This window comes from Mauremys mutica, chromosome 1, assembly GCF_020497125.1.
Source record: "Mauremys mutica isolate MM-2020 ecotype Southern chromosome 1, ASM2049712v1, whole genome shotgun sequence".
Classification (NCBI taxonomy): domain Eukaryota; kingdom Metazoa; phylum Chordata; order Testudines; family Geoemydidae; genus Mauremys; species Mauremys mutica.
This window is the reverse complement of record NC_059072.1, coordinates 30,654,077-30,671,017: the sequence shown is the minus strand read 5'-3', so window position 1 is coordinate 30,671,017 and position 16,941 is coordinate 30,654,077. Positions and strand designations below refer to the sequence as shown.

The following is a 16,941-nucleotide window of genomic DNA, read 5'->3' as shown; positions in this document are numbered from 1 at the left end:
TATATTCTCTTTTTATTTTACATTAATAAAAAAGGAAACCCCAGGGACGTATTGGGATGGATGTTCTGGATCCAAAGTGGTTTGTGTGTGTGCATGTACTAAGAGTGGGAACTGTGCCCACCTACAGCTGTACCAGATATGGTACAAGAGTGGTGGAAGGCAAAAGAGAGGAAAGGTTGCTGGAAAATGGAGGGAACATGACCTGTTTACTAAACTCCTCCTATGGTCCCCTCCAAAAGAAGATATGACCTCCATTTTATCAAGGCAAAATTGCCAGGTTTGCATCTGCTTTAACTTATACTTTAACCGTATTCTAATATTTTCGTTTGTTTCCACTGCCCTATTCCCTCTAATGCCTTCCTCATTCATCCCCTCCACGAGACTTAGAAACGTAAGGACTTAATAATGGTTAGGGAAGGAACATAATATAAATGTTACCTGTTGGCTAAATTTAAAATTAATGCTACTTTCTAATGCTCTGATCTCTTCGTCTGAACAGTTAGTAGTGTAGCTTGCAATAAACCAGCTTCACAGTTTATATCTGCAATAACAATTGCACATGGATAAATCCTTTGCACTTACAGAGCACCTTTTAGCAAAGTACCGTATTTTTCCATATATAAGACGCCCCCATGTATAAGACGCCCCCAACTTTTCTAACCCCAAATTCAGGTTTTTTGTTTTGTTTTGTTTTCTTTGCCGCTCCAGCCGCGGTTCAGCTGTCCCCCCCGTGACTTTGCCGCTCAGGCACAGGAAGAGAACGCGGAGGTAGGGGTAGAGGGGCCGAGGAGGGCCATGCGCCCCGGCTGGTCTCCGGCGGCGGCCCTGCCCGGCTCCTGCCGCATCCCTCCCCGGCCGCGCGACTCCTGCCCTGGCCCCGCGTCCCCGGCCGCCCGGCTCCCCGCGTCCCCGGCCGCCCGGCTCCCCACCCGGTTCCCCAGCCGCCCGGCTCCCCGCGTCCCCAGCCGCCCGGCTCCCCGCGTCCCCGGCCGCCCGGCTCCCCGCGACCCCAGCCGCCCGGCTCCCCGCGTCCCCGTGTCCCCAGCCACCCGCTCCCCGGCTCCCCAGCCGCGCGGGTCCCCAGCCCCCCGGCTCCCCGCGTCCCCGGCCGCCCGGCTCCCCGCGTCCCCGGTCCCGCTTCACCGGCCGCCCGGCCCCGCTTCGCCTGCCGCCCGGCCCCGCTTACCCGGTCCCGCTTTGCCGGCCGCCCGGCCCCGCTTACCCGTCCCCGCTTCGCCGGCCGCCCGGCCCCGCTTACCCGTCCCCGCTTTGCCGGCCGCCCGGCCTCGCTTCCCTGTCCCCGCTTCGCCGGCCACCTGGCCCCGCTTACCCGGTCCCACTTTGCCGGCCGCCCGGCCCCGCTTACCCAGTCCCACTTTGCCGGCCGCCCGGCCTCGCTTCCCTGTCCCCGCTTCGCCGGCCGCCCGCCCGGCCCCGCGTACCCGGCCCCGCTTCGCCTGCCGCCCGGCCCCGCTTACCCGGTCCCGCTTCGCCTGCCGCCCGGCCCCGCTTACCCGGTCCCGCTTCGCCGGCCGCCCGGCCCGCTTACCCGGTCCCGCTTCCCTGGGCGCCTGGCCCCGCTTACCTGGTCCCGCTTCGCCTGCCGCCCGGCCCCGCTTACCCGGTCCCGCTTCGCCGGCCGCCCGGCCCGCTTACCCGGTCCCGCTTCGCCTGCCGCCCGGCCCCGCTTACCCGGTCCCGCTTCGCCGGCCGCCCGCCCGGCCCGCTTACCCGGTCCCGCTTCCCTGGGCGCCTGGCCCCGCTTACCCGTCCCCGCTTCTTTGGCTGCCCGGCTCCGGTCCCCGTCCACGGCCGCCGGGCCCCGCTTCGCCGGTTCCAGCCACGTGCAGGCAGCGCGGTAAGGGGGCAGGGAGGGGGTGTTGGAGAGAGGGCAGGGGAGTTCAGGGGTGGGGGGGTGGATAGGGGTTGGGGGGGGGTCAGAAGGCAGGGAACAGGGGGCTTACTTCCGTGTATAACACTACCCTCAATTTTTAGTCTAAGGATTTTAGGAAAAAGTATAGTCTTATACATGGAAAAATACGGTATCTCAGTGCTCTGGAGACTTCAATAAAGCTCACAACACCCAGTGACACAGGTGATTATTATCCCCATTTTACAGATGAGGAAACTAAGGTAGAGAGAGCAAAGAGTCCTGTGGCACCTTATAGACTAACAGACGTTTTGCAGCATGAGCTTTCGTGGGTGAATACCCACTTCTGGGTGCAAGAAGTGGGTAACAAACTTGCATCTGAAGAAGTGGGTATTCACCCACAAAAGCTCATGTTGCAAAACGTCTGTTAGTCTATAAGGTGCCACAGGACTCTTTGCTGCTTCTACAGAACCAGACTAACACGGCTACCCCTCTGATACTTAAGGTAGAGAGGTTAAGGATCAGATCCTTACACTTCCCCTTTGTCTCTGATTGCACAACACAGGTGTAAAGAATATTGAATATCGTATATATATTTATTTTACAAATGGGAGGAAAAAATCTCCCCAAAGTTGTTTGTGAAAGGAGAACTGTGGGATTTCAGAACGGATTTAGAGACATTTCACAGTTAAAAGGTTGGTTTAGTCACATGACAGAATATATGTAACAAAGCGATCAAGCAAAAAAAATAATCAGACTATCAGAATAGCACACATTTAACAGCCTGGATGCTCTTGGCCAGAGTATCATAAGTGGAAACTCTTGTCAAAACTACTCTAAATTTGATTGCAACACCAATTCAGTTCTTTGTACAGGCTCCTGGATCATCCTCTCTCACTTTAAACAACAAAAAGTAGGCATTTGTTCTGAGCATATTTGGGGCTGCAGTAAAGTACATCCCATGTGTCCCGTCGACATGGAAAGAGTGGCACTCTGCTACCACAAAATGGTCACAAGACAGTCACATGCTCTTTTGAAACACTGAAAAATAGGCAAATTGAGGATCGGGGTAGTGTAGCTTCATTGACAAAAGCATAAATAGAACTATACTTAGACTGTGAAGTCTTTGATGCATACTCCAGGTCTGTCTGGCTGTGTGTCTATATAGTTTCGAGGCCTGTGGGAACCAAGTCCTGCCAAGGCTCCTGGAGATACCATAATGCAAAATAATAATGCTGCAAAGTCATGAACCAGTTCCACTTGCTTAGCAGTTCACCAGTCCCTGAACCGGCAAAACTGGGCAAGTACTAGGCAGGTTACAACAGATGTCTGGGGATTTTATAATGTAATAAACTGATCAGTGTGCCCCAGGCTGCAGTGCTACTGACAGTTGCTACATATGTACACATTTTGACCCAAGATGGGGAATTAAAGCTCTACAGACCCATATTTACTTTTCTTTTTTTAAAACTCTTTACTCTAGATTACCGGCCATGTCTTTTCAGCATCAAATGCTAAATGTGGCTTTATTTATTATTTCTAATACATTTTATGTTTCTATTCATTTATTTTATTGTAAAATTATTGGACAGCATCCTGAGCACCTTCACAAAGTTGCATTATGGGCATTATAAATAAACACAATATTAAGTTCCCCTAGCTGAGTAGACACTATCGGTGTCCTTTTTGTGGCTCTTGGACCAAATCCAGCAGCGGTATAAATTAACTGGCTATCAGCTGGTTAGAGAACAAGGGTAAGTGAGACAAACCTGCAGCCAGGCCAGGGCAGCTCGCTCAGGGGACCTGACTCACTCCTCCAACAGAGCCTGCAGTGACTCATCACTCAGAATGCCGCAGCAGCCTATCCCTGAGCAAAACCCAGGTCAGCTGACCCCCAGGCACAGGTATTTCACTGACCCTGCAGAGTTACAAGTCAGTCTGTGCAACAGCACTTCCTGGCCAGAAACCTTTCTCCTGCTTTGCAGTATTACTTGGGCCCTACCAAATTCATGGTCCATTTTGGTCAATTTCATAGTCATAGGATTTTAAAAATTGTAAATTTCATGGTTCCATATATTTAAATCTGAAATTTCACAGTGTTGTAATCGTGGGGGTCCCCACCCAAAAGCGGGCTGGGAGGGGATGTGGTCGCAAGGCTATTGTAGGAAGGTCACGGTAGTGCCACCCATACTTCTGCACTGCTTCCTTCAGACCTGGGTGACATACTGTACCATGCTGCCCTCACATCTGTGTTGCTGCTGGTAGCTGTGCTGCCTTCAGAGCTGGGCTACTGGCCAGCAGCTGCCGGTCTCCAGCCGCCTAGCTCTGTGAAATCTGGTCTCCCCTACAATAGCCAGATTTCATGGGGGAGATCAGATTTCACGGTCTATGACACGCTTTTCATGGCCATCAATTTGGTAGGTCCCTAAGTATTACAGATTTCCTAGGCTTTCAGCCTGCTCTTGATCTGGTTCCTGTTCCTGCCGCCAAGCCTTGTCCCAGTCTACTTCAGCCTGGTTCACGTCTTGCCCTGACCCTGTTCCAGGTCTGCCTTAGCCTCCTGACCTCCAGACCAATGGACTGACTCCAGCCTGGCTTCAACTCATTTTCTGACTGTGATCCTAATTTAGTTTGTCCATGGACTCAGACCCCAGTTCTGACCCACAGCCTGTCCCTGGGCCCTGGTTTCAGAGTGGCCCTTGGCCCAGCCCCAGTCCCACATCTGGCTTTGACCAACACTCCAGCTACCAGGCCTGACCATGTAGAACCCAGAGCCTGACAAGTGGGTGTGGTGAACAATGATGTGGGTAGCAAATTCAGCCCCTAGCCTAAGGGAATGCACCTCACACTGGGAGTTGTCTGCTGGCACCAGAGCTGAATTTGAGTTTAGGAATGTTCAGATTCGATCAGCATAAATTAATTTATTGGTGAGGAAAAGACCTGCTTTTTCTTGCACCCACTCGTTAGCTGCTTCTCCTGTTATATCCTTCTTCTGCCCCCATGGAGAGTAAGTTACATGTGGATAGTACATCTATTAAATGTCAAATCTGGGCAAGTTATTTTCTTCGTCTCTTACACCCTTTGACCCATTTTAGGCCAAATCTTAGCCACGGTGCAGTAAATGGAACTTCTGCTATTGGCTAGAACCAGAGTAGGACTTGGGCTCTGGGAGGGAGTTTGTGTGCGGGAGGGGTGCAAGCTTACGTCACCACTGAACTTGGTCCAGAGACTTCTGCAGCAGTTGCACCCGCTTGGCCAGATTTTGATTATATTTGTACAGATGTAAATCTGAAGTAACTCTACTGAAGACAATGTGATTATTCTGGTAGAAGTCAGATCAGCATCAGGCTTGCTACTCCAGGCTGTATTTGGCTCTCTCAACCCTACCCCTAGGGAGAGGAGCACAAATCCTTACAGCATCTTATTATGTGTACCCAGCAATCACAGAGGATTAAAATATAGACAAACTGTAAACTCCTCGGGGCACAGCCCTAACAGAGACATAATACAGCAAGGGATGGGAAACAAAGGGAGTGGAATGTGAAAGACAAGAGGGTGAACAACAACAAATAATGAGAAATGCTGTTTGTTATAGATATACATCTTGCTCCTTTTCTTAGAAATAATAAAAACATGTAAACTGTTAAAATAGCTCGCAGATATTCCACAGGACTTGCTAGAAATTGGCTAAACTAATAATGGTTTCATGAGGGCCTGTTGGGTATAGTAATGTGTATTTTTTTAAAAGGTATATAATGTTGTAGTGAGGCGGCCTGGCTCCCAGCCGCCCCAGAGAGGGACGAGCCCTTCCGGATGCCAAAGTGGGCAGAGCCATTGGAGCCTGTGCCCGCCCCCTAGAGGTCAAGGCGCAGGACAGGAAGTATAAAAGCCCAACCCCAGGGCTCAGAAGCGGTCTGGCTGCCGGAGAGGCCGGATGCTGGTGCCCTAGCTCCCGCTGGGGAGACTCCTGCCGCCTGTGACCGCCCCAAGGACTAGCCAAACACGTTGAGGCAAGACGCTGACCAGATGCTGGAGAAGCCAGTAAACCTACTAGTGAGAAGGGACCCAGAGGAGCTGCCCAGCTTACCGCTCGCGGAGTACCCCGAGGAGCCCTTGATGCTGTGGAAGATGCCGACCAGACGCAGGTACTGCTAGAGGGGGAGGTCGGAAGTAGCCTGGGGGCAGCCGACTCTAGTCTGGCTGTGGCACACCCAGAGCTGATGTCAGTGTGTTGCGGCCAGGATCCCCACTGACACAGCAGCAGGTTGCCTGCCACTGTCAGGGCCCCGGGCTGGGACGCAGTGGAGTGGGTGGGCCTGCATCCCCCCTGCCACCCCACTCATTGGTGGCAGTCTCCTCCTCGCCCAGATGCTCAGGACCAGGAGCTGGGGTTTTGTTCTTGAACTGTTTGTTCGCTGCCCTGCCCTGACCCAGGGCCTGGGCTTGTTATTGAACTATTTGCTCAGCCCCTGTTTGAGGGCCTGAGCTCCCGACCGGGCACTTGCAGCCTGCCCTTATCGAGGGCTGGGCCAGTCACTAAACTCTGTGCTCAGCCCCTGCTGGAGGGCCTGAGCTCTTGACTGTTTCCTGCCCCACCAGGCTAATTCCCCGACTCACCGGACTTGTGTAGTGAGGCGGCCTTGCTCCCAGCCGCCCCAGAGAGGGGCGACCCCAACAGCACACGCCTACAAATGTCTATTAACATGCACATATAAACATGTATGTAATGCATATAAAAGTACACATATTTTGATTGCCATCCTTCTCCTGCACCCTTTGTATGTTTGTCTTATAGAGAGGAAGGATGGAGGGAAATGGAACAAACAAACTGAGAGTCTATCATGGCTCTGATTTTTTTTTTTTGCTGGTATGTTGGAACCCGCTCCTGGTCTCTGTGTCTGCTTTTGTCTTTTTAGATTGCAAACTCTCTGGGGCAGGGACTTTTCTTACCATGTGTTTGTGCAGCACCTTGTGCAGCGAGGCTCTGACCCTGGCTGGGGCTCTGAGTACTCCTGCAATAAGACTAATTATAATATTGACATTTGAATTATCTGTATAAAGCAGGTATCCAAATCTGAGGTTAGAAAGTCAGGCAGGAGAGCAGGACTAGAGGGCAGTGATAAAAGGCTGACTGAAAGCCCTCCAGCCTCAGAAGCAAGAGACCAAGACTTGAGTTTGGGTCTTCCACTTGGTAGCATATAGCACTATCAGCGACGGCCGCTCTTTAGGTGCAGCACCGTAACTGCCTTATTGTTACAGTTTATTACAACAATCTAACTCCACTAGCTGTCCCCCCCCCCTTTTTTTTGTCCTGTGACTGCAGAAGTGTTAATGGGCTACTGTCCCAAGGCCCCACCCCTTCTCTGAGGCCCTGCCCCCTGCTCTCTCCCCCACCCTCACTCACTTTCACCTGGCTGGGGCAGGGGGTTGGGGTGCAGGAGGGAGTGAGGGGTGCAGGCTCTGGGAGGGCATTTGTGTGCGGGAGGGGCTGTAAGGTGCGAGCTCTGGAAGAGCGTTTGTGTGCGGCGTGCAGGCTTTGGGCTGGGGCAAGGGGTTGAGGTGTGGGAGGGGGTGAGAGCTCTGGCCTCCAGCTCCCAAAAGCAACCTGCACATCCCTCTGGCAGTGGCTCCTAGGTAGGGGGGACAGGAGGGTCTCCGTGTGCTGCCCCTGCCTGCAGGCACTGCTCCTGCAGCTCCAGCACTCAGGGTGGGGGCAGTGTGTGGAGACCCCCTTTCTCCCCTGGGGCCTCAAGGATGTGCCGGCTATTTCTGGGAGCAGTGCGGAGCCAGGGCAAGTAGGAAGCCTGCCTTCGCTCCGCTGTGCTGCTGGACTTTTAGCATGCAGGGGGTGCTGGGAGGGAGGGGGAGGAGTTGATCAGCAGGGCCCACGGACCCCCTGGAGTATCCTCAGGGACCCCAGTTTGAGAAACACTGCCTTAGAATATGCACTAATTACCGATGCTAAACAATCTGTTCCACCTTGTATTTAGCTGTGAGGCTCTGAGTAACCTTTCCAGACCTGAAGAAGAGCTCTGTGTAGATCAAAAACTTGTCTTGCTCACCAATGGAACTTGGTCCAAAAAAAGATATTACCTCACCCAACTCGTCTCTCTAATTAGCTGCATGTGTTCAGATACAGAGCAGCAGGCAACTCATACAGGTGCATGCAGAGATGATGCATGGCCCCCAGGGGCATGTGTCAAGTGCCCCCCAGATTGGCCTGCCAGGAGCAGGGAGGGCACCTCCCACTCTTCCGTTTCGGCACGTTTGGCTGCTCTCCCTGGCAGCCAGAACTGGGCGGGGAGCAGGACAGAGCCACTTCTACCTGAGAGAGCCTGGCTAGGAGACAGCGGCAGCCCACTCCCTGCCCAGACTTGGCTGCTGGGGACAGAGGCCAAGCATGCTGCGTGGAAGAGGGGGATCCTGCTCACTCAGTCCCTGTTCCTAGCAGAAGAACCCGGGAGGGGAGCCAGGCTCTCTCAGGCAGAAGTGGCTCCATCCCGCTCCTCACTCCCCACCCAGCTGCCAGGTAACGTGGGGTGGGGAGAGCATGGTGGCCCTGAGCTGGGCAGGGTGTGTGTGGCGTCACTAGGCAGAGGAGACATGTGGGGCGGTCACATGTCCTCCTGTTCACATAGTGTCTCACCGCATATTGGGAGGCACGAGTCTTCTATGGTTGAAGGCCTTGTTCTTTGCCACAGACCTCAGGAAAGCATTGACAGCCTATGAACATACACCATGCGATGGCCTATTGCTATTATAGCACAGATGCTTGATATGAAATGTCTTTCTTTTTAAAAATATTTCTAACACTGCTATTTGGAGAAATGTCTATAACATATCCTTCCACTATCAAAAATAGTTCATAGTGGAAAGATAGCATTAAAAAACAGGGGAAAAACATAGATCCATCCTTCCTATTCAGCTCTGACTTTATTTATTGTGTGTTTTGTTTTGGGTTTATTTTGAAATTACTTCCTCCCCACCTCATCCCCAGGGCCCATTCTGCTGCTGCCCATAACAGCCACAGCTTAGCTGCTTTCACTGCTGCTGTTTTCGGTCCCACCTTTCATTACAGAAGCTAAATTGAGATTTATTAATATAGTTATAATGTTTAATTCTCGATTTAGTTAATTGGCCCTTTGAACCTTCTGCATCTACCTCTGGCTAACAGGTTTAGTTTTCTGGGAAATCTTTCATGCTGTGTGTTATATTAACACATGTGAGTGTTGAATTTGAATGGAGATGAAAGTACATTTAATTTACTTTGATTTTATTTTCTCATATTTATCTGAACAGGGCAATGTCCCAAAACCCCAAAGGGCAGAACCATCATGACTTTTAGATCAGTAGGTCACACAATCATTAAATTCTTCACATGGGAAATGTTAACCTAGGTAAAAATATGAGTGCAGGATTGTGGATTGGGAAAAATGGGATAGGTATGGAAAATATCATTACACACATGGACATAAGTGATTACTAATATTACACTCAGGAACTATTACTATCCACACTCCACAGTAGCACAGAAAGTCACCACTAAGATATGCTTTTCAGAAAGAAACTAATATCCTTGTCTTTTAGCAGAGTAATGGACTCCAGGCAGGAACTGGAATTCAAAACTAGCCTTGAGTGCCCTACTGCCTGAGCCACCGGGGATGAACTACGCTGTGAGAATGATACAGTTGGTCTCCGAGAGTATGAATTACTGCACCTAAAGTATCTCCTCCTAAAGAAGCACCAACTATAGCTGCACAGCCTGCCCTCCTACAGCCTCCTCCTGGGTATCCTTCTGCTTTTCTAAATGCTAGTAGTTCTGTCACAAATCAATTACTAAAGCACACTGCTAAGGGAGTCAGTTCAAACTACAAAAAAGGGACTGGTGGGACCAGAACTATGAAAATAATCTACAGGAAAACACAACAGAACAAAACACTCATTGACATCAGTGCTCCAACTCCCTAGATATAACAGGAGACATTAATATCTTGACATTTACTGCGCTGAGGTATTTAGTGTCCCCTATTCTTAGAATGAGGAATACTGGGAATACCATGGTAACATATACTGCAAGTTATAACATGATGGTTCTAACGGTACTCACTGTAGTTTAGTTATTTTTAACTCGTTCAGTCTGGGGATGCTTGTAAAAAATACTACTGAAAATGTGCTTGCTTTGGTCAAAGCCTTATAGGAGATATAACTGATAGTTGACAATGAATTTGATTCTCCTCTCACTTGCATCTTGTGGAGCTGCAATGTTTTAAGACAGGTGTGAGAAGGAGAATTGGCCCCAATATTTTCATAATATTACACTAACATCTATGCCTGTGAGATGTTCAATTATTTACTAAAATATAGGATTTACCTCCTTCTCTTTGAACTATGTGATACAGATGAACAACGTGCAGGATACATTCCAGATCCTGGTCTTGGTATCCTTTTTCATGCATGTCATCCACTGAGTCTGGATAAATGACTTGATCACGTAGTGTTCCAATGGACATGTAGGGCCTGTAAAACAACAAAACGAAACTAATAATCGACACCAAGTCACTTCTCTGCCCTGCTATTTAGTACATCTTGCTGATATTCTATGAGCAGGGTATAATGCTTTAAACACTGTTTCTAAAACTGTAATTATCTGTGGATACACTGTGGGTGTATGTTTCTCTAAACTCACTCCGGGGACAATGCACTGTTTACATAAAAACCAATTACACTGCAGCAACATGCACAACATTAGCATGAAAACAACAGGATAGTTAAAGCAGAATAAACATTATTTCATGACCTAGTCTGAATCCATGTTTTTGAAAACAAAAATCAGGTACTGCATACTGTTTTGCATATGTTTTATTTTTAGATTTTAAAAGTTTAATTCAACATATATACACCAAAAGGAAACTACAATAAAAACTTACCACAGGTGAGATTCTGTGCTGCATCTCTTAGAAGTGAAACACAGAATTCACAGGCCAGAGGGAAAGGAGGGGAAAGGTGCCACAAAGTCACCTTTTCACCCTCTCTATCCTGAACTGCTTTGGAGGATGGGAGGCAGCAGCCCCAGGCAGAGGCAACGGATTCTTCCTAAAAGTGGGGGGGGTCCATGAGGCCCTGCCCCCTCTGTGGCCCCGCTTCTGCCCCTCTTCTTCCCCCCGAGGTCCAAGAACAGCCCCCGGCCCATGTTCTCTCCCACCAGGTCACCCACGCAGGGAAGGTGGAGGGTCTGCGGCTCCTCACAGCTGCCTGCGCAGCTCTTACCCCAACCCAGCTCAGCCTGGGGTCGGGGCCTCAGTGGCCAAAGGGCTGCAGCCAGGCCATGGTAAGAGCCGTCTGGGCAGCTGTGTGGAGCCACGGACAGGGGACATGGGGGGCGGGAGGGACACGGGCCAGGGGCTGCTCTTGGGTCCCCCCAACCCTGGGCAGGTAGAGGGTCCATGGCGCCTCACAGCTGCCCGGCCTGCTCTTACCAGTGCCGGGCTCCAACTTCTGGCCTGGCTGGGGGGTGGAGCCTGGGGGGCGGGGAAGGAGGAGGGGCAGGGGGCTGGGCCCATGGAGAAAAGTAGATGGGCGAGGCCTATCCACTTTCAGAAGTGGGAGAGCCGTGCCCCTTGGCCCCCCCCAGCCCCAGACAGCTGTGGATACCTGAGCTAGTGCTGACTCTTTGGAGTGGCCTTGGGGCAGGTGCCAGTGCTGCCCAGAATCTCTGCCATGCTTTGGTCTAGGGTTGCCAACCCTCCCCGACTGGCTGGGAGTTTACTGGAATCGGCATCGATTTCCCGGTGACTACTGAAAGCAACCTGGGAGATTTTAATAGGATATTCTAAGAAAATAAATTGATATAATGAATGCACATAATTCATACAGAAGTTCATTCATTGTTAAAACATAACGGTGTCATCTCATTGTGTTTTACTTTCCCTTGGCAGCATAATGCCCTAATACGCAATATAAACTGGTAGTACTATCATAATTGACGCACACATACGCTCATGAAAGTTGCCTGTTTTTTCACTGCATTTCCCAACCGAGCGCTAGAAAAAGTACACTAGCTATTTAGCTAACAGTTCAAAACAGAAACCCCAAACAAAAATGACAGTGGTGACAGGTGATTTGAACAGTGGCATAGTGAAAAAGTATTTTTGCTGTTTTAATGACCAATGGTGCAAAAAAAATGCATTCAAAAATTGGCTTCACAAAATTGACACGGTTACAGCAGAATGCATTCTGTGTTGGCAGCTTTAAGGTAAAAACATAACATTTAATTATAATTAAAGTATTTAAGTATAAGGTTTAAAGTTTCAAGCTATTCATTGCTGTTGCTCTGTAGCTAGCTTGATACTGTGAATGGGTTAAACAGTACAATTAGTGACATTACATCATGTTGGGGGAAAAAAATCTCCCAGAATAGCTTCAGTCAGAGTTGGCAGAGTGCGGCCAGAGTACTGCTGATACACCACCACTCCCACTCCCCCCACACCCCTTAAGCAGCAGCATATTACCGCCTAGGCCTAGGGTGGCAAATTTGCAGGGGCGGCAAATTTGCTCGCGCCCCCTCCCCAACTCCCCCACTTCCCCAAATCCAGGGCCCGTCTCCTCCCCTGGGCGCGCCATGCTTCCCTCCTTCCACCTCCCTCCCAGGCTTGCCGCGCGAAAGCGCTGGGAGGGATGGAGAAGCGAGTAGCGGCATGCTCAGAGGATGCGGAGCAGAGGTGAGCTGAGGCCCGCAGGCACGGGGAGTAACCCGGGGGGCTGGGAACCGCTCCCCGCCCCAGCTCACCTCCACTCCACCACCGCCATCGCCCGAGCATGCCGCAACTCCCCTTCTCCCCCCTCCCTTCCAGGCTTGCCGCGCGAAAGCTCTGGGAGGGAGGGAGAAGTGAGTAGCAGCGCGCTCGGGGGATAGCGGAGGTGAGCTGGGGCCGGCGGGTGCGGGGAGTAACTCTGGGGGGGGGCAGGGAACTGCTCCCTGCCCCAGCTCACCTCCACTCCGCCATCCCCAGAGTGTGCCACAACTCCCCTTCTCCCCCCTCCCTCCCAGGCTTGCCATGGGGGAGCGGAGGTGAGCTGGCACGGGGGGATAAAGGGGGGCAATTTTTTCAGGGCCTAGGAGCAGCAAATTTGTTAATCCGCCACTGCCCTTAAGCTTGGACTTGTAAGGGGGTTCTCAGAGAATAGCCTTACAATCGTCTCTGCAGTGCCTACATTGGGAGAATCCTCCCCTACCTGGATTGCTGGCTTTCAGGTATGCTTTTATGCTGCTCCTTCACATTTATCTGGTGTAAAGGAGCTGGAGCAGGGGTGAGGATCTCACCCCATATCATGGGTGTAGCTATGGATGGGCTATGGCCCACCCCATTAGCACCCAGACCCACTCAAACCTGAGCCTGTGGGAATGCCAAACGTAAGTAAATTTATTACCATGCTTTAAAAAAAAGTATTTATTTTAACCATGCACCCTGAAGGCAGCAGCTCAGATATTGGACGAATACAATATTTTTAAAATATGTAGCAGACTTTGGCCAATCAAAGAAAAAGTTACTGTGATGCAATATTTGGGTGGGATCTTCCTTCTTATACAACAAATTATGTGCAAGCAGCATTTCACTGAAAGATTGTGGCCATGTGGTGCAAAATCTGTTAGAAGTCCCAACTGTTTCCATATACCAACTTTATTTTAAATGTACACACTGTGAGGAAACTTAAGTTCTAACATAAATGATTTGCTGAGATTTCAGACCTTTATTCACTGCTTATCCACTATAAGCAGGGGCCCACCCAAATTTCCATTTCTAGCTATAACACTGCCACACATGTACAAATGCAACCATCAGATTTGTGTTTTGTATGTAATTGTTACAACAACATTTGAAGACTAAAGGAAAATTACATAACATGTTGAAGGGACACAAGTATTTTCATGCATCCGACGAAGTGGGTATTCACCCACGAAAGCTCATGCTCCAAAACGTCTGTTAGTCTATAAGATGCCACAGGACTCTTTGCTGCTTTTAAGTATTTTCTTAGGACTTGTTTATTTTTCATTCCTCACTGAGATAGTTTTAAAACACCCATTCTGTTTTTGGAGCTGATTAAGGAAAGTACTTATGCATGTGCCTAAGTTTAAGCACAAGGGCAGTATTCTTGACCTCAGTGGGACTACTCATGTACTTAAAGTTAGTCAGGTGCTTAAATATCTTCCTGAATCAGGGCCTTAATTATTTATTACAGGCATCTATACAAGTCCCATCACTGTAGAATTTGGCTGCACTGATTGTTGCTTAGGAATGAGGCAAAACACAATTCCCATTTGGAGGAAGTTGCTTCTCTCATTTTCTGCATGACAAATATTGATTTCCCCCCCCCCCCACTATAGTGACTTATGAAGAACAAGCTGATATAGAACCTACTGCCCCTTGCTACTTCCTCTCATAAGCACAGCTATGATAATGGTGCTGTTGGCATAGTGCAAGGAACAGAGTTTGTTAGTTAACTAGAATTCCCCAAACAGCTGGGCTCCCCATCATATTATACCTATTGAGCTGGCTTAGGCCCAGTCCTGCATCCACTGGGCCAGATCCTTCAGTGCAGCCAAGCCGTGGTCAGTGCACGCTGGGGGAGGTTAGTAAATGTAATTTTGAGCCATCCTGCTTCCAGCCTAAAAGCTGCTCTTTGCTTAGCTGCCCACTGTCTCAAGGACTGCAGCAGCCAGGGATGGCTGGTGACAGGTCCATGCAGGCCAGGCCTCTTTGCTTGGGGACCAGGATAGGTGGCATCAGTTCTGTTCTGGGGAATCCTCAGCAGACTATCCACTGGCTTTGTGCCACTGGAGGATTGCAAAGCTCAAGATCTGACCCTTTGACTTCAATGGTACGCAGATTAAACCTTTATTATTCTGTCTGTAATGAGTTTCTTCCGTCGGTTGCCTTAGTGCTGAGGCAAAGCTCATCTGCCTCTAGTTCCTGGAACAAACTTGGGTTCCATTCAAAAACATTTACTACCTTACTACAGACACTGGTACAGATTAGACTGATATTCATTGGGCCAGATTGTCCTAGCAAATGCACTTGTAGAGGGCTGATACCCCCCTTCCTGCCTATCACAATCTTCTGCTCTCTGGGATGCTGTTGATGCACCCTGTGGGTGATCTACGAGATATTTGGGGGTGCAGGCAGGGCCTGCACAGAATCTAGTCAGCTGAAAAACACTGTTCCCTGCACAGAAATCCAGGAGGAAATTGTTATAGCTGGGAGCTATATTAACTCCCTCTGGGTCCTTTTTAGCTGCTGCTGCTGATCATCTGCCAAAATCAGTACAGCTCCTGTTAGTGCTGTGGTGCCAGGGACAAGAGGACCCAAAGGAGCAGTGAGGTGGGGTAGCAGTAGAGAGCTCCACGTAAACATCTCTTGCCTCTTTAGATTGCTGTTACTGTTAGTTTTACAGTGCTCAGAGGTGTGGGCAACCCCTTCTCTGCAGACTCCAGGATCTGTGGGGCTGGCAAGTCTCACCCAGGCAAACTCCATGGCCCCACTCCTTTGCGGGGAAAGTTTACAGAAAGCTGTGAAGTTATTCTTGAAAAGTTTCTCTGTCTTCATGGCCTCCTCCCATGGGAGTCTTTTCAGTAGGGGGTGGTCTAATCCACTGATATTATGACACCGATCAGACCCCACTGCGGTGTAAAGGGAAGGAATTTCATGACACTAGCAGTTATGGACTTACAGAACTAAGGCCCTATATAGTTTTACATGTATTAGTGGCATTGGCCTAGGCCTCAATTGCACGTTCTGTAAAAGTGCTGGAAATGGTGTTGTCCTATTTACACTAGCACAGCGGTTTCCAAACTGTGTGGTGCAACCCCAATTCCTCACGTGTGGAGGATGCCAGTTTGCTTGGAACAGCATGACATTGTGTAACGCCAACAGACCCTGGTCATCAGCGGGCGGGATTGAACCTGGGACCTCGGAGCTTGGTACATGAGCCTCTACTGCAAGAGCTAAAAGCCAACTGGCTGTTAGCTCAGGCTGTAGAGCAGACTCATTAATCTCTCTCTCTCTCTCTCTCTCTCTCTAAGTGTTCTCAGTGCCACTATCTGGGACAGAATACCACACCTAGAAGGTGTGTGGGTTACACTTGCACATACAATGTGTGTGATCTCACAATGCATGGAGGACATCACTTAAAAATAGCAGCCTCCACACAGCATGATCTCACATGCACCATAGGTACGAGGTCATGCTGTGAGGACAATACCATGTTGTAGAGCAAAATGGCGTCCCCCATGTGGTATGACCTCACACATACCATAGATACGAGGTCACACTGCTCTTCAAAATGGCATCCTCTGTGCTATCAGGGGTCACAGGAGGAAATAATTCATTAAAATGAAGTTGTGCCAACAAAAAGTTTTGGAACCACTGTACTAGCATTTAGTGAAAGTTAAACTGTTTTCAGCACCAGCTTTTTGGAGTGGGGGAGGCAGGGAATATGAATTGTTGAAAACTACTTAGTCATTTTCCTACAAAACCATTGATGATATTTTCATCCTCTGGATAGATGGTGTGCACTGTCTCATAGGTTTCCACCACAACTTCAACAAGCACCATCCGTCCATTAAACTCTTTCTGGAACACTACCACGCTACCATCAACTTCCTGAACACAATAATCAGCATCAGCAATGGAACTATACACAAGAAACCCATGGATCACCACACCTACCTTCATGGATCCAGTAACCACCTCAAACACACCAAGAAATCTGTTGTCTACAGCCAGGCACTCAGATACCACAGAATATACTCCAAGGAGAAAGTCCGGGATATACACCTTAACACACTCAAATCCATGTTGACCAAACAAGGACACTCCACCAGAGAAGTGGCTTGTATTGTGGAACAGGCCACCCAAATACTGAGAGAACCTGCTTCAATACAGAAATAAAAGCCCCTAGCTGTCACCTACCACACCACACTAGAACCCATATGGGGTATCATCAAACAACTATAACCTATACTCAATGGGGACCCCATCTTGAAAGAAATCTTTTCTGAATTCCCCACTTCTGGC

The 16,941-nt window shown here is 49.6% G+C and overlaps 1 protein-coding gene across 1 annotated transcript in view; it reads right to left on the bottom strand.

The window, feature by feature from the left end:
* ABCD2 (ATP binding cassette subfamily D member 2) overlaps positions 1-16,941 on the bottom strand; it is a 64,132-nt gene that overhangs the window by 8,243 nt on the left and 38,948 nt on the right. Inside the window, exon 7 of the mRNA XM_045002165.1 lies at positions 10,242-10,387. Coding sequence (XP_044858100.1) covers positions 10,242-10,387 — 146 coding nt within the window. The remainder of the gene's footprint in view (positions 1-10,241; positions 10,388-16,941) is intronic.